Raw genomic sequence first — 25,276 nt, forward strand, 5'->3', positions numbered from 1 at the left:
CATCACCGAGGAAGTAACTCCCCGAAAGATCCTGCAGCATTGATCAGTTTGGGTTGGTAGCATGTCCGCATACTGCCAGAGGTTAGACTGTGTTTGACCTCTGCGTGTGTGTGTGTGTGTGTGTGTGTGTGTGAGAGAGAGAGAAAGTGAGTGCATGTGTACTGTTGCAGCCACTCATTCATTATCTGACCACCGTCACTACCACCAATTTATTTAACTATTCTCCTTGCAGAAAAAGGAAGAGTGTGTATCATGATTAAAATTTATATGGGGAAAAAAAAAAAGAAAAAAAAAGAGCAGAGTCATACTGGTGTCTGACAAGCAACCTCAGGGACGAGCAGCGGAACAACACTACAGTTCAACTCCAAAGCAGGAAACATGGAGAATAATAAAAGCCCCTATTTCTTAATTGTCTTCTGTTTTCTTGTTGCTTCATGCTAATGTCGCTAGCTATTGAGTTTTGGCAACGCTCAACCTTGTTACTTAACCCCAATGTCTGGCGCAGACATTGCCCGTGGCTGCGCCCGCCAGGGGCCAGAGTCTGAAGCCAGGGTAGGACCCAAGGAGCAGGTTTAATTACAGACAATGTTAGCGGTCTCCCGGCTGGACGAGGGGTTAACTCTTAGCATCTCCTTTCCCTCTTAAACTCCAGGCAAGGGTCATTTGGGTGGTTATGGAGTTCACCCTCGATATGAAAGCAGACAGACCGGAGGGGGCAACGTTTCAACTAAATTAAATGAGAGGCTGCGCGGCCTCCTGGTGATTAACGTGAACGGCAGGAGATGTAAAGAGCTGCTTAACGGAGGATTTGCAGGTGTGTGTGCGTGTGTGTGTGTGAGAGAGAGAGACAGTGAGGAGGAAAGAGAGACACAGATTTATAGAGAAGAGCTAGGCTTGTGTGTGTTTACATCTGGACCGTGACTTTTGTAATTTGTTGCGGCTTATAAGTGCTTTTCAGGTCAGCATAAAGGGTAGACTCCGATTACTAAGGATTAGCAGCAGTTTAAGGCTCTAATGAATCAGACAGCGTTCGACTGACCAGTGATGTCAGTTTTGCAAAATCACGCAAAAGTTTGCTTTGTTTCCGAGCGATGTGTTGGAAGACTGCAAACTATGAGGGGGAACGTACACACCCGGTCACGAAGATGATCTATTATTGCAGTTATACCATATATATATATATATATGTTTGACAGTGAAAACTATTTAAGCGACAGAAACAAGAACACTGCAGAATATTAAAAGACATGTTAAGTGCACTTTAAGGGAGATGTCTGTTCAGCACCACAAGACCACAACACCAGCCAAAGGACAAACAAGCATTTATAGTAAAACTGTGAAACTGTGGCAGTTTTTTAGACTCCAGTGGGTGAGGCAGCACTTCTCTATATTTATTATAGTGATTTATTTATTACATTTATTTGCACTGCTAAAAATTGCATATCCGGCTTAAAGTAATATGTACTAGAAGGCGTTCCAGGGTGCAACTGCAGAATATGGATGGACGGAATGAAAACGTACACAAACGGCCGCTGAACATGATTTATCAGTGCAGACTGATCGCTGCAGCACGGAATATGTATTTGTGAATTGATATCTGGGAAAAGCAGGTGCAATATTTGCAGCATGTAGTTGTTTTACTGGGCAGACAGAGAGAGACAAGAAGCTGCCGAGCGATTACAGACTGTTGCCTTTCTCACCATCAACGCTTCAGGACCAGCTATATTTTAGTGAAAACTCTGTAAGTCACGGAAACAAAGAATGTTGCAGCAGAGCAAAAAAGGAATGTAAAGTGCACTTAAAGGGAGCTGTACGTTCAACACCACAAAACCACAAGCCACACAAGCCAAAAGAGCCACAGAGCATTAAGAGCAGTCTGATCTGTATTTTTACAGCAGGAATCTTGTCAAATCAGGGACATGAACTTGTACTCTACCCATATTTAAAAGGTTTCACATCAATTTTTTTTTGCTTTTTTAATTAAATTATTGACCTTTTGCGGAGTGCTGACAGCAATATTTAACTAATGCATAAAAAACAGGCCTCCCTGATGTGTCAGTGATAAAACAGCAGACATAAAGGATGCCGGCTGCTGAATGTGGAAAAGTAACGGCACATATGTGCACAAATATTGGCACTTAAAAGGCCTAAAGAACACAGTGGAGTGTCCTTCCTATGGCCTCCTTTCTTCCTTCACACGGTACGTATATTGTGTGTTAGCAAGTTATGTAACCTCACTGTCATGTCTTTCTTTTGGAGAGAAATGTCTTTTAATCAGCAGAGGCTTGCTGCCAGAACGGCTTTAGGAAGTCAGGTGAGGTAGTGTAAAGAGCAACAAAGTCCACCTATGGTGCATGAATAGGTCAGATACAAGACTTTGACCAAGGAGACCAAGATTTGAGTCAGAGTTAACTTATTATTTCCAGTTTTTATATATTTATTTTTACTTCATATCTGGCAGAAAGGTTTTGATATCATAGCATTAAAAGAAAGGTTTTACATCTCCCTACTCCCTATAGTCTAAACACAGCAAAAGAGCAATGGATTCAAGTTGAAAATGCACACGTCTATTCTCAAAACCTTTTTCCATATACATTTTCAAGGGATAAAAACTTCAGTTCTTCCAATTTTATAGTAAGAAATTAGCAGCAACATGGAGAAAAGATGCAGAGTGTTTTTTAGTGAGTTGATATCACGAAACACATTGTTACGGAACAATCCTTGGACAGCTCTGCAAAATTCACCCTTAAGCTGCTCTACATGGGGGGGACAGAGCTTGCTAACGATTCAGTGAACTGAAACAACATTATTTCTCGGACGAATCTGCAGAACACGTTTGATCTACCGAAGAATTTTTTTTAGGTCAATGCAACATTTCTTCCAAACCTTTGATTAACATTCCCCTGGACCGCAGCGCAGTTTAGAGGAAATTTAATTTGATTCAGAAACAGGTAATAAATTAACGGGTTAAGTTTATGGAATCCTGCAGAAATTTAAAGAGAAGGTGGTAAAGACGTAAAGAGAAATGATATTAAGTTAAGATGGAGGGAATGTTGGGATTTAACGAGAGAGATTACGGTGACTGAAAATGTTTGTTTAGTCCAATAAAATCATGTACAGAAGCTACTGTACAAGAGATGAAGTTAATAACTATGATCCAAACATATCGGGGGATTGCCTGAAACGCGGAATTACAGAGCATTCAGAAAGTTTTCAGACCCCTTCATTTTTTTTTCAGTTTTTCCTATTTAGTACATCTGCAAAAAATTTCTAAAACTTTTTTTGCGCTTTGTCATGATGGGGTTTTCAGTGCAGATTGATGAGGGGAAAAATGAATTTAAATGATTTTAGCATAAAGCTGCAACATAACAACAGTGTGTGGGGGGGGGGGCTGAATGCACCGTATTCACTGATCCACGCATTTGGGGACTGATTTGGTTTGATATAAAACATTGGTTACCAGAGGCACCGGGGCCGAATTTTAAATTGAATTCATCAATTTGATTTTTTTCCAGATGTGTTACAGGATACGGTGAAGTATCTCCGGTGTTGGATTACTCTTCTTCCATCAATTGAAGTTGAAGAAACTGATACTCAAACACTGGAAATCCAAACACCCTCCTACACGACTATACTACTTGTACACAATCTGGAGAAGTGGAACAGCCAGTCCTGGTCAAGAGGAAACCAGTCCTCTAAATGGTGGGAGTCTCCTGCCACCGCTGATTGATAAATGCGTCATTTTCGATGGAACTCTATTATCAACACATTCGTAGTGTTGACAACAGTAACGGCTGGTAGAGGTGTACAGAGACGTCATCATCTGTCTCTGTATCTGCATTTGGATAGAAAACCGGGAGTTGAGTTAAGTTAAATCAGGCAAATCGGGTATTTTCTAACCTACACACATTGGCAATGCAATTGTTGTGCCTTCGAAGCATCACATTGCTTTAATGTTGGCATATAATTAATTAAGAAATATATTTCCACATCCTCATGCTGTTACTTTCATGTCTCTCTCTCTGAATAATGTACTAGCGTACATAACGTTACTGCAGTTCACTGGGGAAATGTAAATTACAACTTTACAACAGTAATTGCATAACAGTAATACATGAACTTTTTTTCACCTTGTTTATTTTATGTAATTTTTTTCCCCTACTGGACTAAGCTTGGATAGACTACAAACCATCTGAACCCCACCACCACCACCCCTAAACTAGCTGGGCGATACCGACCAGCCAGCTTGAACTAGGAAAATGAAGCCTTATAAATCAAAACCGTCTTTCAAACATGTTCTCACTGAGCTCATTTTGTCAGGCTATATCTCCCTAACACGGGTCAGTGAATAATAAGTTTGGACTGGAAAAAACCGGAAACTAGTTGCAGTACATTAACTATTCTATTAGTTCTTCCCTTCTGACTTTTTCCTGAAGCATAACCTTCCTTGGATAAATGAAATAAATGACAAATGTATGGGTTTACAAATAGTACACAGCTTTGTGCACTTACTCAAACTTTCCCAAGTTGTATCTGGTGAAACCCAAACTGCTGCACGTGAGCTGGGAGCAGTCTGGAGCGATGGGGAGTCTGCAATATCTTTACCGTGGCCTCCACAATGCGCCACTGGTGGTGCTGTATGCCCATGGCAATGATTGCCCTTTTCCGCTCCAGCAGCTGGTGGAGCATGTGGAGTTCCACCGGGTGGACGCGTTCACCGGGAGGCCAGTCTCCTCCTGACTGCACGCTGTGATTCTCCTGCCCGTGGTGAGTGACCATGCACCCGATGTGCACAAAGCCACCAGCGGCGATGGCCTTCACCGTGTTTGAGGCATCGACCGTTACGAAAAACTGCGCAACGAACGGACTACTTGACCTCATTTTGCCATGCCACAATGAGGTTCTGGAGCTGATCTGGTGCATTCACTGCAGTGTGATCCACATGGTTCACTGCCATGTTGAGTTGTGTCACTGCCTCAGATCCAGTGATCCCGGGCCCTATCCAATGCCCTGTGAGTTACATGCAGGCATGCTCGTCCAAATGTCCGCGGTGCAGTGAGCCACATCGCCCTCAATGCTGAACAGGGATGTCCTCGCCTTTGCTTCAACATCACTGTATAGGTTTGGCACAATTGCATGTGAGAAATGAATGCGCGAGAGTACCCTGTGGCGTGGTGCAGAGACGGTTCGATGCTTACGGAAATCATTTCACCCACGGTTTCTGTAATTTGCTTTGGCAGTCAGGTGGTTTTCTGGGTACTGTTTTTGAATTGAACGCAGCCATTATTGGTGACAAAGCGGAGGCTGGCTGCAGCTGTGTATTCGCCCTCGCTGGGAGGGCCTGGGCACACACGGACACAATGGGATGTTTGAATTGCATATGGTTGCGCGCTACAGATGTTGACAGGTGTTTCCTATCGCTGCCTCTGCTTATTGCGGCCTTGCACAATTTGCTGATGACATTTTTTTTGATGGGGGCGCTGACTCCATTGCTAGCTCCATAAATCATTGGTTGCCGTCACTTTAACTTGTTGTTGCCTGTTCATATAAACATGTAGTACTTGGTAGGGTGTTAGCGGATGCTACATCAAATTTACACTAAACCTACTGCTGTTACAAACTGCATGTTACATCTTAAAGGACCAGTGTGTAGGATTTAGTGGCATCCAGTGGTGAGGTTGAAGATCGCAACCAACTGAATACTCCTCCCCTCGTCCCTCCCTTTCCAAGCATGTTCGGAGAACCTACGGTGGCCTTCAGGGAGCATAAAAACGTTTGGTGTTTGGTTTGTCCACTACCGTAGAAACAGCGCAGGGCGACATGACGGGCTCCGTGGAAGAGGACTCCCTCCCTATGTAGATATGAAGGGCTCATTCTCAGCTAGCGAAAAGATCGAGATTCTTAGTTTCAGGTGATTAAACACTAATGAAAACATAACTGTGAATATTATTTTCCATTCCTGCCACCAGATCCCCCTAAATCCTACACACTGCTCCTTTTGAAAAAATACAAGGCAAATCGTCAGGTTTTTTCAATATTTTGACTGGGTTTTTTTTGTTTTGTTTTGTTTTTTTTTTTAAATGAAAGAAATTAACACATACAGCTAAAAACTCCAGGTTCCACACTTCATTTCGACGTGATATGTGTTGCAGGGTTTGAAAGAAGTCCATCTTCCAGCTTTTGTCTCACTAGCTCCCCCTGAGTTTCCCTGGGTGATTGACAGGACCCGTCGGCTCTGACTCAGCTGTGACTGACTCAGTTGGGGCGAATACAGAATATAGAGATCACTTTTCAATAGTGTGTAGTAAATGAAATGACTGGTTAGTGAAATCAAAGTCGTACGTTGCAAACAGAATGGGCATTTTTATCTTGTGGCCATCCACAATGATATGACTCGATTTGAAGAAACATACTTGGTGACGCACAGCAGACCGAATAATATGTAATAATGTCCGCATAATGATGAGGAGCAGCTTTGAGTTGAAGAAATGTCTGTTTCCATCACGTTACTTGTGCTTTCCCGTCTAGCGTATTCGGATTCGGGTACGTCCCAAACTGCTGGTGTCCGGTGGCGAATCGACCAGAACCGAAATCTTGGGGATTGTACCTTTACACAGCTCAGGACCAGGTCTTACATATTGTCAGCACATTCAGATGAACTCAGCCGCTGTGCAGTAAATACCTGCTAAAAAACTAGCGGTGACACAAATGTACGCAGCCCCGCTGGTGATTTGTGGTCCACTTCGTAAGTCAAATTGGACTCTGCCCAGACGCACTAATCACCATTTCCCAACATCATAATCACCGTCATCCCAGTCACCACGCCACATCCCCGCTGAGTCATCGTGCTCCAGTAAGTTACGCCGCCTTGTTAAAAGAGCAAAGGTCTGGAAAATTCAATACGGCACTTTTTCTGTTTGATTGTTATTCTTCTGCTTTGGCGGATGCAGCTCTATTGTATGCTCCTGTTCTGCTTGAAGGCCAAAGCGCCGTCCGATGGCCATGCATAATGAGCGCCTACATTCATTGGCCTCCACAAAAGATAACTCACTCAGAATCGACTTTTATGACTCAATGATCCCATTATCAAGCGCTTTTTATTCATAACTCCCCGTCGTCTTCAGATCAGAATCAAGTATCTCGCTTGGGGAGGTTCGGGATCTTACCACATCAATGCTGTCACCCTGTGTGTGTCTGTGTGTGTGCACAAGGTGAAACAGACAAACAGGAACAGTATGATGATGCTGTAAACACCTCTCCCTCTGTCGGAAATGCTGTATCTGCTTCAGCTTGTGAGAGGGAAACGCTGCCATATGGTGGTTTCTTCACTGACGAGGCTCTCTTCTCATGTCACCCATGCCAATATGGCTGGCTCAGTGGGACGTCTGACTGAGAGGATGCCCAATTGCTTTTTCTTTTTTTACTTTAAAAATCCCCACCACTTTCTTTCACCTAGGTCATTAGCACGAGTCCTCAGGTCTCACATACACCATTAAGCGATTAAGTGCTAGTGCTGTAATGAGATCATGGATCAGGAGTATGTCATCTGTCATTGGCCTCTACGCGTTGTTTTAAATTCGCTGGACTGCTCCATGGTACAGAAGGAGATGCTTTACAACCCTATCACCAGACACGAACGTCAATACTGGACAATTCTGCAAAACCCTGGATTATTTAATGCTTTATGGCTTCTTGCCATTTTTTTTTTTTATTATTCTTGCTTTCCACAATATCCAACTTGTAACTTATGGATATTGTAAAATTATATGTTTAGGTTTAGGGGAAGATTGCGTTTGTGGCAAATACATACACGTAAATACATCGACTTTCAATGACTGATTTTTTTTTTTTCTTCTTTTTTTCAGATTGACACGGGTGGTGTATGGAGCACAGGAGGGAGGACCCAGACGCAGACACAGACCAGGGAGGAGGGAACGGTTCAGTGATTTTAATGTTAGAGATGACAGCAGGCTTCAGGCAGACGGGCACAGGAACAGATAACCGGAACAAAAAAAGGATGGCAACCACACGCGGAACACGGCTGGGGCGACGATCAGGCAAATGACTGGTGAAAGACGGCTGGTACATCTACGTATATATGTAGAAATAAACCGTGAGCCTATTAGGGAATAAGCAAACAGGTGAGGTGGGCGTGGGAGTCAGGTGGGTGAGACGGGGAGGAAAGTCCGAGGACATCTGGTGGGCGGATGGAGACTGGCAGGAGACGAGGGCAGAGAGGCAAAAAGAACCAGGGCTGAGACGGGAATCGTGCCAGCGCGAGGTATTTCTCTGTGGTTTGACCCCTTTCACATACATATACATACATATGATCCAACACACTGATTATCACAGATTTAAGGTTAGTGAAACTCAGATGTGCTACATGCCCATCCACATCGACAAAAGAGTTTTTTCATGTAAGACCTAGTGATCCTGGAATTGTCCTTTTTTTTAAAATTAGTTAATTAATTTTTTTAATTTTTCAAGCGGATTTGGTCAAGTTTTCACTACTATCAGTTGGAGTGGCAGGCACCGAGTCGGCCTCGTGTGGATGGGAATACTCTATACTGGTTATTGTTACGATAAATGTACCGACAAATCAATCAAAATCATCACCAATTTGTCATCATATTTGTGTGTTTCTTTCCGCCTACACACAAACATGCAGATGTATTTTTTTTCTATTTCTATTTTTTTCAAATTCTAATTTCCGATTAGCCAAATTAACTTTGTACATAACCCCTGGCAACCGCTCCCAATCATCTGAATGAACATACTGGTTTAAAAATGCCGTACGTGCTGTGCTGTACTAACAATTCGCCTGACAAAACCAATCTTTCATACTTACAGTACATGATGAAGTGCAGTAGGATCTCAAATACCGTTTTACCGCGATCTCGGAGGAGTGTGTTTCCACTGACCGTGCAAGCGCTGCCGACAACCCCCCCACCCTCTAACAGTTACCAAATCTTCAGTGAGGTGGTGGGGGCTGCAATTGAAGGAGAGGTCAATGAGGGGATTAGTCACGAAACCCTGACAGGAGGGCCCATTACGAGGGCGGCTGCAGCCGACGAGGATGGGGGGAAGACATGTCGAAAAAGGCCTCTCCATTAATGAAATGGGTCACCACATGAATGTTGAATGCGCTCTGTCGACAGTCAGGGAGAGAAAAATGCCTCCGATTTGGCCGTTTTCTGTGCCCAGGACCACTTTTCCACACAACAGGGGAAAGTGAATTCCTTAACTCGGAGATAAAAAGGCTTTATGAGACCTCAGATCGGAAAACGGCTCATTAGACCCGGTGTTATTGTCCTGGTTTTAAAGTTACTCCATGGTAAATAGTTAGCGGGTAATCATTTGTCTTGTCTGGCGGTATTAATGTATGGATCATGAGGGGAATCAAATATGCTGCCTGCTTCTGTGTGTGTGTTGGGGGTAAGGGTGTTTCAGAAGTGCACACACACATGCAAGACCACAAATACACCCAACCCTTAGCTGGGGAAATACTGCATATGGTGCCACCGCATCCCATACAATATACACCGGTGAACGTGAGTCGTCCGGTCATGCGGGGCACATCGGCAGTGTACTCTTCCTGACAAGATATAAATCCAATTTCTTGTGGGTGCTGGCCGCTAATAATGCTAAATCCATCGGGAGGGATGCCAATGCTCAAAAAATAAGAACTGCATTATGCAGCAATGCAGCACTCAATAGCAAATCAAGTGATACTGTATCAAGTTGAAGAGTAAGCCTCAGCTCCTGAAGTGAAAAATGAATGTTGCCTCATCCCTGAGAACGGGAGAGGGATTTGTTGAGGCGACGCCTCGTGTCCTCTGCTCTGCTGATAAAATCTTCATCTCACTTGTAGCTTTGCTCCTCATATCTCTGGACCCGGTCGATTCCTCTGGCCTGTGATAAATATTCGGGGTTTGGCTTGTACATCTTCTGTGTACATCGTCAATGTCGGTGACATGGCAGCCGACCGCTTGATTTTATTTGTACATAAAGCTCTCAGTGACTTGATTTTATCTTACAACCGAGCTGTTCTGTACCATTGACACTTTTGCCAGGATTTGATTTCTATGTTCATCATCTCTGGGAAACACTGACTTCAGCTGCTCTCAGTAAGACAGAGCACCACTGCTGATGTGATGTGAAAGAATTTTATTTTTTGGATTACCATAATCAAAGGTACCCTGTGGATTTTCGGACCACCGGTAGCATTTTTCGGTAAGGTTTTTACAACAGTGTCCCTATTCAGTTTGACATGACAAACTTCCAAGCTATTCCGCTGAACAACGGTTGGTGGCAATAATGTGCAAAGAAGCTTAGCAATGCGGACAGAAAAGAAAAAGACTGCACAACAGCAAACGCTGATGTCAACGACCCCGAGATTTAGAGAAAGAAATCGGCTTTTTTAAGGCGTTTCATGAGCAGGAAAATGAATTGTTAGGCCTCAGTGCCCACTGGTTAGAAACACCGAAGGTAAACGTGACAATTAGGTTTTCCCCCTAAACTATCAAATAAAGCAAAAGAAATGACATTTTCTCACACCTCAGCTGCTGTACTGGTAGAATCTCTCAACAAATTGTGATTGTTTAAATAGCTGCTCATTTTTGGGGTTTTTTTTTTACTTTCAAAAAATCTTTCCTTTGTGTATGTTTTTTGAAACAAAGTGTATCTTAAAACGAACTGACCTGGGAAAAATCGCCGTTCCTCTCCTCACACATGCTACACCTACAGAGATTTCTATAGGCAGCCCTCTTCAGCTGCAGCGACTTCGTTCATGCAGGAAGCAACTGAAAGCAAACTCTCTGCTGTTTGTGTTATGAATGTATAAAAAAAAAGAATTATCAGGGGCCTTGTGAAAGTACAGTACAATAGGTTTAAGCTGGATTGTCTATGGAAAGGGGCAATTCAGCAAACAGAGACTAAGCAGCTAAAACCCATCCTTCTTTCATCCTGCCATTTGTATGTGAGAGTGGTTGGCAGCGTGGGGAAAGGCAGGAGCTTTTAAAAGGCAACGGGAAGAGTCTGTGCTTGGAAAAAGGTAGTTTATTTTACATGGGACTTAAAATCCCACCTTAGCATTCACACTCATATTCACCTTCTAAAGACACAAGGCTACGATGAGAGAGAAGTGATCAAATGTGCCACTCAGACAGATGCCCTTGAACACAGAGAATAGAGGTTGTGAGTGTTGCAGCGAAACACATTCCCAATTCAAACAGGTGACATCTCCTCTCTCAGAACTACAGTGACACTCCCAACACTGCACAACTTGTTTTCAGCCTCCTAAAGGACTCTTCATCTGTCTCACCTCTCCATCCACATTGTACAGGGTCCGAACCACACTGATACGATAGCTTTCCACTGAGACATGCAGATGCATGTGCGTCTTTCTTTATGAGTCTGAACATCGCCTGTGCGTTTGACAAACTAAATTCTCCAAATTCATCAGACTGCAGTATTTACTCAAAGGAGCCGCAAAATCAGGCACTTTTGTCAGAGTTTGTTGAAAATCATTTACAAACGAGACAACATTTTATTTCTGTACTTTGGCACAGCGGTGCTTTGAGATAAATGCTAACATCGGCGTACTGACATGCCCACAGTGACAATGCCAACATGCTGGTGTTTAGCAGGTACAATGTTCACTTTGTTCACCTTAGTTTAGCCTGTTAGCCCGCTAACATCTGGTAACTGGCACAAAACACACAGTACAGCTGCAGCTGAGGGGGGATGCCATTAGTTTTGCAGATTTGGTCATAAAGGGACCTGATTTCTGACCTGATGAGGACGCTAGATGAAAAATTATGACCTTCAAATTCATCCTCTAGACACCATGGATATCTGTACCAAATTTCACGGCAGTCCATCCCGTAGCTGTCGAGGTATTTCAGTCTGGACCAAAGTGGTGGATCGACGAACTGACGTTGCCTCCCACAGAACCACGCCGCTGGCCTGGCTTCAGATGTGGCCACGTCTCTTAATAAAAGCTAATTAAACATCTGAACCAAGGTTTGATTGACAGAAAACAACGTAACCACGCAGGATATTTTTGTCCATTGTCATAAAGGACACAGATGTGGTGATGACGGTCCAATGTTGCCGGCAGCCATGTGCAGATGACTCTGCACAGGCAGCTGTGGCCTCTAGATACGGTGCACGAAGCTCCGCTGCTGCCAACGCGATGCACTTCATACTCTGCCTCCGCCCATGCACAACCGCATTTCTCAAATCCGACCTCACCTCAGTTTTTTTTAACTTTCACAGTTCACATGTGTATTGCTTAGGGAGGTCTTTGCTGCCGGGAATATCCAATTAATTGGAGAGAAGGGGGTCAGCTTCTATATGAATACCGCCTCACACAAAAACACACCCCCTACAGCTGGCTCTAGATGGGGGTGTGTTTGAGTAAATGCCTGTGGATGGCAAATTCTCAATGCAAGTAAACCACTGGCAACAAAACTCTACATTGCCGATTTTTCATCATCTGCCTTAGAAAGTGAGAAGTTAAAGCTGAAGTTGCACGAGGACAAGAAGGGGACTGCAGGTGGCTTTGTGTTGAGACCGCTTAGAGCTCTACGAGGACAGATGGAACGAATACAACATGTTAGGATTTATTTCATGCGGGGATTTTTCTCTGTTTGCAGCTTGTCTGCTTCTCTGTAGCTGGAGGCTAGTTCCAAAAACTTTGAGATGCTGTTGTCCAAGCTTAACTTTTCAAAGGCATAGAAACAGGTTGAGCGGAAAAGTTCCTGCCCCGACTGATAAAAATTTCTTTGAGCTCCTCAACCTGGCAGACTCAAGCAGGGAGGGCGTCAGGGAGAGACGAACCACGGGAGGAGGATCAAAGGCAGAGATTTGGAGAAACGGCCTGGACAGAAGTCAGGAGCGGCAGACGACGGAGGTGTTGATGGAAGGAGGAAGAGGAAGGGAGACAAAGGGAACAGGTTTTTTCGGCAGTGACTGATGCCGACTGAGCTCTGTCAGGAACAGGTAACACAGATGCGAGGAGATACAGATCTGCTCAGGTGAATGGTCATACTGAGATAATGGATGTTCATAACTGGTCAAAAGCAGAACGCCTCCACAGTGACGTCTGCTCGGGTCAACAGTTATTCTCCCGTTAGCCGACAGGTGGGGCACTGATGGTTCCGCGTCCTCATATCAGAGGGAAAGTGGACTGCACTTACACAGCGCTTTTCTAGTCTTACTGACCACTCGAAGCGCTTTACACTACTGCCACGTTCAGCCACGCACACACACGTTCACACAGCGCGCACACTGATGATACATCGGGAGCTCAGTATCTCGCCCGAGGACGCTTCGACATGCGGACTGGAGGAGCCGGGGATCGAACCACCGTCCTTCCGGTTGTCGGACGATTTCAGTTGCAAACTCGAGGTCACCGGTTGATAAGCCATCCTACGCTTCCGCTCCCGGGGGATTCACAAGTGTGGGAGGGCGGCTCCCAGCTTCAACCTGAACGGACTCAGACATGGCGGGAATAAATAAAAGAAACATTTCCCTGCACACTCTGAAGTCAGAAGGAGGATAAACAAGTCCGGGGAGGGGGGAAGGCAAGAGCAGGTCAAAGGACAGACTCAGGCCAGACAACAATTCAATTTCACAGTGGGTTTCTGTTATCTGATCACTCCATTCAGAAAAAGCTAACACCACACAGGGAGTGAGGATCACTGCAATACAGTATAAAACAACTGTCAAAATAAACATGACCAAAGCACATTCTATGTTACAACACGTTTTAATTGAAAGTAACTTTGGGCACTTACTCAAGTGCTGTTACGAAGTACACTGTGTGCTTTACTCTAGTACTTGTATCTGTTTGACACTTCAAGCACATTTTCCTGTACTTCTGTAGTTTTACTCAAGCACATGTATTTTCAATACAAGAATTGTTCTTGTAATGGAGTATTTTTACAGGGTGGTGTTGTAAAGGGTCTGACTACTTCTTTCACCACGTCGAAGAGGTTAGCTACTGCACAAAGTGAAATTACTTTATGGCACAATACTGTAAGCGCAATGGCGTGGGTCACGATGGTCTGACAATGGCGTCTTCTTTGCAAGGGCCAGGCCAGTATATGGGACTGGTGGCACTGCGGAGACAAGAGTGACAGAATGATAGATCGGGGTGCAGGATGAATTAGGTCTATGATTACAACAACTTTACACCTCTACTACTTCCCTACTCTACTTCTCTACCTCTACCACTACGTCCTGGGCTTCCTCTTTGATAAGTCACCCCTGGACCCTCCACTGTCATTCCCTCCTTCCACAGTAAATATGACATATATTAGACACTTTGACTTAGAGCCTCATTGACTTTTAAATACCTGACTTCACTCATTTTTGCCAGGCTAAAAGAAGGGTGCATGTCATTCGATCACAATCATTAAACTAACATGTGGCATGGATGTTAGCAGATGGTCCCAGTTATCTGGGCCAATCACTTGGCCTATCCCACACACATGGCATTCTACCACACCAGGATTAATGCAGACTGCTGTTTCAAAAGAAAAAGTCTATAATGCAGAGCACAGCGCAAGGTAAGTAGATGCTTATGGTGGCACAGAAAGAGAGAGAGACTAAGGAGGGTAGACAAGTGGAAGGACTTATTCAAGGGGGAAGTGGGCAGCAAGAAACATGAAATTAGCACAAATAGATTATCTGTCGGCAACAGGCAGGCCTAGGAGCAAGCCAAGCACTATGGAGGGAGCTGGAGAGGAAAAAAAACAGATTGACTTCTTGTTTGTTCCACCCTTAGGGGAGATCCGATAGAGCCATCACTCACCAAATTGCTGATCTGTAGTTGAAACCGTTGTATCCAACGCACACATGCTCTGAACTACTGGCAATCAGAATGCACCGATAGCTTGACCCCTGCACCATGGGACGGATGAAGTGTCTAATCTCTTACAGAAGGTATATTTTGTATGCCTCAGATAAGAGCCTCCCTTTATCCAACTTTTGAATATTATTGATTTGTACTGGCGTGGACTTGATCCAAAAATATAAAGAGTAGAAACAGTGCTTTAGTAATGATAACTCAGCCCCCTTGTTAGTGTAAAGTGCCGTATTGATTGGTACTTGGCACATCATCGCAAATATGCAGCGCTCTTATTGTAAAACATGCAATCAAGCAATGTAATGTGTGTGCCGCTTAAATAAATAAAAAAAGATCTGATCACTACGAATGGATTTCATACCAGTTTTAGTAGATACTTCAATCAGAAATCACATATGATTTCATACGTTTTGGAGAACTGATCTCAATCCCAACAGTGCTTTAATAATGCAAACATTTTCCTCGATGCAACATCCAAATGATTTCACCTATTAGGTGAGCATTCTTCGTAAACCCGGACGTGGAAATTTCTGCATTTTTTTGCTTATCGACAGTCATTACTACACCGATTTAGCTTTGCACTCCTATAACATCATAGAGGATCAAAATCGATGCAGCAGAAGAGGAGACATCGTCTTTATTCAACACATTCTTCATTCTTGTCGAAACCTATTGAACAGAATATCCACAATGCAACTTCTTTCTAACTCTCCACCCACATATTTTTTTTTTTTTTTTGCTTTCCGAAAAACTCTGGAGAGGCTAAAGGCTTCATACAAGTGTTTTCACATATGCAGTCATACTCCCTACGACTCCCCAAACAGCCTTGGTGTGTTTTAAGTTTTAAGCTCTTTAGCTTATTGTTGTGACTGCAAATAATATTTGATCCTATTTCAAAAGGTTGATAAAACATTAGAAACATTTTTTTTGCCAACTGATGGGAAAAATCATCTGGGCAATAGAGATGATCATATCCCATCTTTGAAAAGGAGTCTATTCTAGTGATGGTGAATTTGAGAGAGAAGCTCGAGTGCTGTGCAACTGCTTGAGGCAGAAAGGAGGAAGGACTGTATTGACAGTGTGTGGTCAAAATCTAGAGAGGAGGACTCACAACTGTAACATCTGTCTCCACATATCCACTTAAAACAGCTGAGTCCGAATTGGTTATTTCTGCCACTGGCATATGTGTTGTCCAGTGGTCAGAAGTTGGGAAATGTGGTGTGTACAGCGGACTGTTGCCCATGATTTAATGGAAAGAAAATCGTAGGAGGAAAATTTGTGAGTGTTCACCTGTGAATTCGATGGACTTTTGTGCCCTGCTGGCGGATTTCAGGAGACTAAAGAAAAAGGCAGTGAGCAGAGCCCATCCCTCCCTTTGTTTAACACCCAAATGATCTTTCCAAGAGTTGTGAATAGGTGAAGTTGTACTGTATTCGAGCTCAAGCGTACAGTTGCAGTCCCAGGGACAATTAAAGCCGGACCCTGAGTCATCCACAGCGATATCCTGAGGTGTTAGCGTTCACCATGAGCGTGGGGATTCACAGCCACTGAGCTAGACTTTCTTTCCATGAGGCTGAGGGAAAACTAGACAGGAAAAAAGGTTGGTGCATTTAATAACCAATTTGCCAGTACAAGTGAATTACCCGTCTACCCTGCAGTCAAAGTGACTGTGAACCCTTGAGGTTGTTTCTGACCTTCCCTAATAATGTCCTGCGCCACATATATGTTATGGAAATTGAATCACAACTCCCACTGCTGCAAGTGTAAATTGGTGGAATGAAACTTTCCATTCCCTATCTTCTGTTTGCCGTAATCAAAGGGGATAGAAACAAGCTGGAAATTTTGTTCACGATACAAGTCTTACATTATTAGTAATGCACTGACAGCGGGAAACAGGTTTGGAAATAACAGCACAAGTAAAAACCTGTTGTTTAAAACTTTGGCCTACAAAAGGATTGTTCTGGTAGAATTTGGCAACTAAAAACCATGACGGTGATTTTCTTTGCGATGGGAAGTGTTATGCTATGTGGTTGGTGTTTATCCCTTGAATAGCGGTACAGGAATGGAACGGGGCTGGGTCTTCTTATATAATTCAAGGCAAGGACCCAGAGACAACTGTTCCCTGCACAGGAGAAATAGAGCAAGACAGGGCGTGGGGGACAGCGTCTGACAGAGAGAACCCCAGAGCCATAAAGAGATCCTTTACTACCCTGAATCTTCTCCGGCTTTAATTACACTGTATTGATCACAGGCAGGAGGGAGGAGGAGGAGGGACGAGGTTGAGCAAAGGGGGAGAGGCAGTCGGTGAAATCGCAGGCTATAGTTACTGTAAAGCATGTAAAAAAGAGAGGCTGAGCAATTATGCCAAAGTCATACAGTAGATAATTAGAAAATCCTCCCAACTCTCCACGCTGTCTCTCTCCACACACCCATTTGGCACCGCTGATACAATGAAACAGTGAGGATGTCAAATTCATTAAAGTCGCTGGGCAGCATGCATTGTTCACATCCATCTCACAGCTCCATGCTTGGTTTGATATGAAATTCTTTGCATCGACGCCCCCCCCCCCAGTTCCTTTGGTCCAGACCTTCCTTGAAATCAACCACAATAGATGGTCATGCACGACACTTCTGGCTTCCCTGTAACAACTTTAGCTACATGTAAAAGATGCAAAGATGACTACGTCTGCAAAGTTGTGCTCCTTCCCTTCCCTCTCTATCTTTTCTAGGTTGACCTACTTTGGCAAAGAGCTTACGCTCCTTTCTTTGTTTCTCACACTGTTGTGGCAAGGACAGAAAATCTGCAAGCTCTCCTACCGTATTTCCCTCCACACCCCCTCTCACTCCTGATCCAGGCCCATGGCAGCCGAGTCCAGCACAGTGAAATACGCCAGATTCAACCTCACTTCCCCTGCAAAATCAGTCCCGCCGAGTCTTACAGAACTGTATTCTGGGGGTTAAGGAGCTTATGTCTCGTATACGACGCATGGAGAAAGGGGCTGAGCAGTGATTCGCCATGGGAGGGGAATAAAGGAGAGTGAGTCCTCTCTGTGTAGAGCGTATCTCATTATGGCTGAACTGTGTGTTACCTTTGGTAAACAGTGGGGAACATTTCTCAGGCCAGCGTCACTCTAAAAGCAGCAGGCTGGTAAACGACTGCGGCCTGATGGTGGCGCACAGCCATTGCTCAAGTCTACAGCCCCACAGGGATGTGTGAGTTCGGTCATGATTAGTCAGATAGAATAAATAATCTGCGCTTATGACAGGCCCCTTCATTCCAGCGGGTGTTGAATGGATGTCCTGTCCGACTCTTTTGTGTTAGTAAATTCCCTCCAGTTATTTTTGTTGAATGACCCTCTCAATCATGAGAAAAGTCAAAAATTCAATTTCTGAGCGAGGCATTTATTATCATAGCCCCTTGTGCTCAAGGGTACCTGCCCATTTACAGTGCATTCCAGCAATGCGCAATATGACTTTACTCCATTTTAATGGCATATTAAGGAAATCAACAAATTAGAGATTCATTAAGTAGCTCGAGGGCATTGGACAATATTAATGTAAATAATCTCACGGCAGCAAACATGTTATTACAGCACAACGGTCTGTTAGGCAGTGTAGCATGAGAATGACCGGTCACAACTGTGATTTTTTATTTTATTTCCGAAAGCTCTAAAAGTGTTTCTGTCGGGTTTGGGCAAGAAATTCAACTTTTAAATGAAAAACTAGATTGTGCTGGTTAAAATTGATCAACGTCATGTGACTTGTGTGAAAGGGCAAATAACCAGATCCTGCTTGCACCTATGGAAGAAGATTTCTTCCTCAGACGCCTACAAAAGGAGGTAAGTAAAACACCTTAATTAACAGATAGAACTATCATATTTTGTACATATATTCTTTAAAGGGTCTACTACTGATGTATTTTGAGTATTATACTCCTGCATATATACTTTGCTCACAAGAGGTGTACATTTGATAATGGTCACAATTGTGGTGTTTCAACTGACAACAAAGGGATCGGCTGTTAATACTAGTTATCATTTGTTTTGGGTTTTTTTTGGTTTTTTACTCAGTTTCAATCTATCAGATGTGTTGGACCTCTGAGACTAGGTGCCCCCCCCAAGTACTTTTGGCAGCATCAACGTCATTCCCACACTTGAAAAAGAGGCAAATGAATGTGACAATGATAGTGATGGCAATGCACAGGTGAACCACTGCATGTGGAGGATGAGGCAGATGTTCATTACAAACAATTGGTGTGCCCCACCCACAAACCTCCCACTCCTGCAGCCGGTGTTGAAGCAAACCTACCACGGATGCCATATCTTGGCGGGTCTCCAACAGCAACCAGCTGAAAAAGGAGACGCCCTCAGACAAATGAGACCCCTCTTCAAAATTTTCAAAATATGGACATGGTTTTTAAAAGATCAAAAGGACCATCTTCCAGACTCCAGAGTCTGTGATAATGGGCTCAGTCTATTCTGTGGATAACTCAGTGACTCTTTCTACGAAGTACGGCCCACCTTTAGGGCACTGACTGAGTCTTACAAAATGAAGCCATACTCAAAGCGGTTATGGGTTGATGAAAGCATGATACCTTATCATCGTAAGCATGGCTGCAAGCAATTCAGCAGAGGCCAACCAATCCAGTTTGGATATAAATTGTCGAGCCTTGCCTCACCTACAGGGTGCATGTATCATATGGAGTCTTATTGTGCAGTGCAAACACATCTCCCTAAAACTGGCCTAGGGCAGGGCCCAAGTATAGTCTTTGTTCTAGCTGAACAAGCAGAAGTTCCTCCAGGGCGTAACTTTGTACATGACAACCTTTTCACCTCCCTTAGCCTCCTTGATGAAATGACAAAACAAGGTTATGGATGTCTTGGCACTCTGAAACAGTGCCGCCTGCATGATGCCCCTTTCACAGATGTAAGAATTTCCAAAAGAGGCCTTGCAGAAGCTCTGAGGTCCTTACTCAGGGGGAAAAAGGTAATGGTATGGTGGATGGATTACAATGTTGTAACCATGGCAGCCAGTGCTGCTGAGAAGTATTCTGAGTTGCTTGTAAACAGGTGGAAGAAAGAGAAACCAATGGAAAAGTTCCACAGTCCATGGGTATCCTCACATACAACCAAAACATGGAGGGCGTGGATCTGCAGTAACTTCAGGTGTCAAGATACAGGGCTACAGCGAGGTCAATGAAGTGATGGTGGCCAGTCTTTTCTTGGTCCCTTCACAGTGCGGTGCTGAATAGCTGGTGGATCTTCAGAGATGTTGTTTGTAGTGAATATGATCTCTTAGCCTTTCTGTGAATTCCGACTATACTGTTTCCCGGTATAACACCTAATATTTCACTAACTTCACTAACATAAAATCAAAAAGGCCATAAAGTTTGTGTTTTAGGGAGGTCTAATGAGTAAAAGCATGTACTCAAACTGCAAGGAAAAATTTGGGATTAAATAGGTTAATAATGATGTCCCAGCAGCAAAACGGTGTATTAGGCAGTGTAGCTTAAGAATGACAACAATTGAAGTCCCATTTTTTGAAATGATTACCTGATACTAACCCTCTTATTCTGCTGAGAACACTATGATTTATTTTTCCACACAACCACACTGGTTAGATCAATTGATGTTTGCTGTGACTGAGCGGGACACTGGTGATGGTTCTATTTGTAGTCATCTTCCCAAGTCTATCCGTGACACAACCACTGCTGTGAGCCACAGCTTTCAACACTTCTACCCATATCCTTGAATTGTTGTCACGTTCCGCCACTCTGCACTTCTGTACTGCAAGCCTCTCGTGTGTGAAAAGCAAAACAAGAGTAATTAAATCTTCATTCCTTCAGCCCTTATAACCATATTCACATCTGTTAAATTGAAAAACCACACATTGTTAAACAGATCCACTTAAGCGTATGCCCCAGTGACTCTTGCAGAAGTGTCAAGAAGCGGGGGAGGCTTTTGTCAGCTTCTCCTCTAACAGTATAATGGCGTCTTGTTTTCATGTCATATGACCCTGTGTGGATTCAGTGATATCAACCACTAATTTCTACGTGCAGTGACCTGACGGCTGAAATGCTACCTCTAATGTCTTCCACATTCTAATAGACGGCTGAGTGAATCTGGCATCCAAAGTAGAGTGCTCAGCATGCTGTAAGCAGTTTGGTTAATTAAGACATGCTGACAACTGGTGAACTGTGCACGTCCTTATGGATCCGCTGCCTAATTGGAAAGAATGGTAACGGTAAACGCATTTTTCTTCACTACTGGGTAGCTGTACTGTCGCTGCAGTAAAACCACAGAAGGTTTCAGCCTATTGAATCATCATGACATTATCAATCCTAAATCCTTCAGAGAATTGGTCCAGCCATGGCGGGATTAACCTGTTAGAGCACCCAAGGGCCAAAAATCTCTTGTTGGCCCCTAATGACCCCACTTTAGTTGATTTGCTATTAATTGAATTACTAAAACTTGTTAAGATGCCCACCTGGAATTTCTGGTGCCCTGGGGCAGTTTCCCACTTTACCCAGTTGGTAATCCAGCCTCGAGTCCACCACATGGCATGTGTAGGAATATGAATATGAATATGAATTCAGGTCTTACCTGCCCTGCACTTTGATGTCAGAAATGGCATAGAAGTATCTGGACAGGTTGTTCTCGTCGACCATCGTAGCTCCTGTGGCAGGCCGCAGCAGGCGGATTCTCAGGTCTGTGATGGTAAAGAAGTCCCTCAGGTTCTTGGTCGTGTCCAGTTGCCCATAAAGCGAGGCCATGTTGTGGAGCCGGGGACCAGCAAACAGCGCAAAGCGGTCCTTGATCTCAAAGCGTACAGTTTTGTCATACTTCCACACATAGCCTCGTGAGTAGTCCTCAGTGCAGATGATGTCCAGCAGGGTATGTTGGGTCAGGTCCTGTACCGTCTTGGGCTCCATGGTGAAGGCGTCCAGGCAGTCAGTGGCATAGAACTGGTAGGGCTGCCAGGTTCGTCCATAATCCAGCGACTTTTCCAGGACCATCTGTTCAGGCCGGCCTGACTCAAAAGTGAGGACGATGTCGTCGGTCAGCTCGATGGTCTTGTTCCAAGATAGCGTGATGTTGACCAGGAGGGCCTTTGGGTACTTCTTCCAGGATGTGGACTGCCAGAAGGTGGTGGGGTTACGGCCCTCAATGTCAAACATGAGCTCTGGAGGGTGGGCGAGCTCCTCGGTGCTGGCATCACATTCATTATTACACATGTAAGGGTTCTCCTGCAATAGAGAGAGAAGCAAAACAAAGCGAAACAGAAAGAGGAAGTAAGGAAAAGCTGTTAGTCGTGGCGAGGCCTAAGATCAAATCAAGTCATTTTCACCGTTGACTATTAAGAGATCTCAATGTAAGCATTGCACCATATCTCTCACGTGTCATCAGGGGAGTAATTTAAGGATTTGTGAAGCCCTAAGCTTTGCATGAAGGAGAAGCCGAATCTCAGCGAGGGCGTCACGTGCATGCATGTGTTTAGTCTGCATCCATACATGAATATCTGAAGCCACGTAGCTTTGTGTTACACATCTATCTTTTGTTAACTCTTGTTATCACTGTGCATTTCCTGCTCTCTGTTGCATTGTTACACCATGCCACTACAAATATCACGTCATCTCATCTCATTCCCAGTCTGCTCACAAATGTTGGAGTACTATGCCCAGTGTGTGTTAACTACCCAAAAGGGATACAAAACATACTCAATGTGCTGTACATGCAAACTGATCTGAAAAACTGAGTAACTGTGTCTTTCCAGTTTTTTTTTTTTTCAGATTGAGCTCATCGGGTCTTCAAATGTCTGCAAATATACTGGCTCGCTCTTATTTATTTTTTACCACCTGGATTCTCTAACACCGAGTACATTCACTTTTTAAAGCAGGCTGTGCACCTGACTTCACTTAAATCTTTTGTACCATTTAACCATTTACATCATAACTCCATTTATAAAGTGGCAATAGGTGTCTGTGTTTTTTCTCCCTCATGTCGAAATTTGACTTGTGGTTTTAAATTCTTCAAGCCACTTGACTGAAAGACTTCTTTCCAAAAACATTTGTCCGATTTACCACCAATCATTACCAGGCAATGTTCTCTCCTTGCTCCCTGGGGGCTCCATCTAGCTGTCAGGGGGAGGAGGCCCTCCTCCAAGGGGGCCTTTCAAGTGCTACAAGCTCCAATTTATCAGGACAAGATAATCCACTACTTGATTAGGTGGTAATGTCACCCTGTGTGTGTACACACACGTGTGTGTGTGTGTGTGTTTGTGGAGGTGGTGGTGAGGAAACACAGGAAGGAGCGGGCCTCTGATGTAAGACAGTCTAATGAAGCGGTGAGGTAGAGATCGAGTAAGTCAGAGGGAGAAACGGCTCCTTTCGGCTAATAAGCTTTGCAAGATTTTCCTCGTCCTCCAAAGCAAGGTGACAATGAAACAGGGCTCTGTCAAGCCTTCTGACTGTTGGCCCCATTAATATCCTGTCTGGACTATCCCCTACAGGCTTCTCCCAGCACTGGACAGCGGTGGCCGGGAGGAGACGGAGGAGGAAGAAGGCAGTGGAAAATTCCACCTGGGTTTTAGTATTGCGTATCATGGTGGGAGGTTAGGTGTGCCATTAACTGCAGCATCTGGCGCAGCGTGTATTCACAGACAGATGTGTAATAACTCACATGAGACAGTTATGCCTGCTTAGGGGATGTGGACGGGCTCCAAAAAACACACTTTGCATGCGGGATGGCGACAGTGTCGCCGTGGCTCGTCGGGAACGTGCATTCATTGAGGGAGACCTAAGACTGTTTTTCAGTGAGAGTGGAGGGTTCTGCTTCGAGCACGAGTGTAGACCTGATTCTTTTTTCTTGTCCAGTTAATTATTGTTAATGATACTGTATTTTTATTGTATCATACTAACTGAGCAACGGTAGAAAAACGAATACTCGCATGCATTCTTGTGATTAGTGCTTCCCCTTTTAAACGTTGCCCTTGTATGCTTATAATGCTAGAGAGATTTATACTTTAATTAGAAACCCTGCCTCGAATTCAGTTACACGATATTCTTTTTTTACACTGAGCAATCATCTCCTCGTCCTCACACACACACACACACACACACACACACTCCTTTACTCCTTTACAATCCTTTACTTTAGTAAAGGTATAAAAAACCTACTACCCGGAGGAAAAAAATACGCCATTATAAGTAAAAGTCATCCGTCCAAGCATTATAAGCAAAATTTACTTAAAGTATCAAAGGTAAAGTGCGTAAAAACCAGCAGAATGACACCTGTTAAAGTTATATTATAACAGATATTATTGGATTATTACTACTGGTGTATGCATATGTACGCAGCACAGTCCAGGCCCATTTCACTTTAGCTACTTTATACACTGTTGGGCAGGTTCATCTTTAACAATTCATCATATTTTATAATATGTTCTAAATTTTTTTATGTCAAATATTTTTCTGCAAAAAGTAACTATAAACTCTAGTTGTGAGGCAAAAGTGGTGGAGTTGAAAAGTAAAGTGGCGGTTAGCGATGTTCCAGCACAGCTCATTAAATAGGAGATGCATTTACGCCACCGTCGGCCCCCAGTACGGCGCTGCCCCAAAAAGTCAAGTTGTGAACAATACGTTTGGTTTCAAAAGTGAGCCAACAGCTCTTAGGGCGTCTTTATCTGAGAAATCGTATCATGTCTGAGGTTAAACATTTTGTACCTTGGCCTCTGTATCAGGCAGATCCAATGATCAGCTATTACTGTAACACGCACACACACCCCCTCACAGACAAACTGCCGTTTCCCACCAGCACTTGTCTGTAATCAGACAAAGACGTATCCCTATCGATCCCTGCGGCCGAGCAGCTGAAAATCTGCTGCTGTGGCACCTGGCAACCTTGGCCGGCCGTCCAGCCCTCCCCCGAACACACAGGTTAAAAACCTTTCATCACTGTCTCCTCCGCTTCTCGTCTCATAATAAAATACTGCCTTTATGAAGATCAGTAACTTCCCCGCTCGGCCCGGAGAAGAGAGAGGAGATAAAATGCTGAGTATACGGCCTCATGAAACTGAGATTTCTGTGTTTTACTGTCGGGCGCTGCTGAGGGCTCTGTTCGACGGTAAATGATATGACACACGTTAAAGCAATCGACAGCAACCGGCACGGCAACGCAGCATTTCTGTATTAACGAAAGTTGTTTCTATTAATCCCGGTGTGATGATAAGTGGCCAGGATGGGGGACGGCCATCACAGATGACAGAGCCAGCCCTGAGTTTGCTGGAGCGGATAGGTCACGCTAAATTGGCGCTAATAGAGATGCCGTCGACCCACCCCAAACACACGGGCTTAATCCGATTATTAGCATTGTGATGCAGTGGAATTGAGTGAGTGCAAGGGTG

General features: G+C 44.0%; 1 protein-coding gene across 3 annotated transcripts in view; it reads right to left on the reverse strand.

Moving 5' to 3' along the window:
- The window catches only part of ntng1a (netrin g1a), a 268,615-nt gene that overhangs the window by 40,449 nt on the left and 202,890 nt on the right, over positions 1-25,276 (reverse strand). For all 3 annotated transcript variants that reach the window (XM_040126781.1, XM_040126783.1, XM_040126782.1), the window contains one exon: positions 21,478-22,121. In XM_040126781.1, the coding sequence (XP_039982715.1) occupies positions 21,478-22,121 (644 nt within the window). The remainder of the gene's footprint in view (positions 1-21,477; positions 22,122-25,276) is intronic.

The sequence above is a fragment of the Xiphias gladius genome, chromosome 5 (genome assembly GCF_016859285.1).
Source record: "Xiphias gladius isolate SHS-SW01 ecotype Sanya breed wild chromosome 5, ASM1685928v1, whole genome shotgun sequence".
NCBI lineage: Eukaryota > Metazoa > Chordata > Actinopteri > Istiophoriformes > Xiphiidae > Xiphias > Xiphias gladius.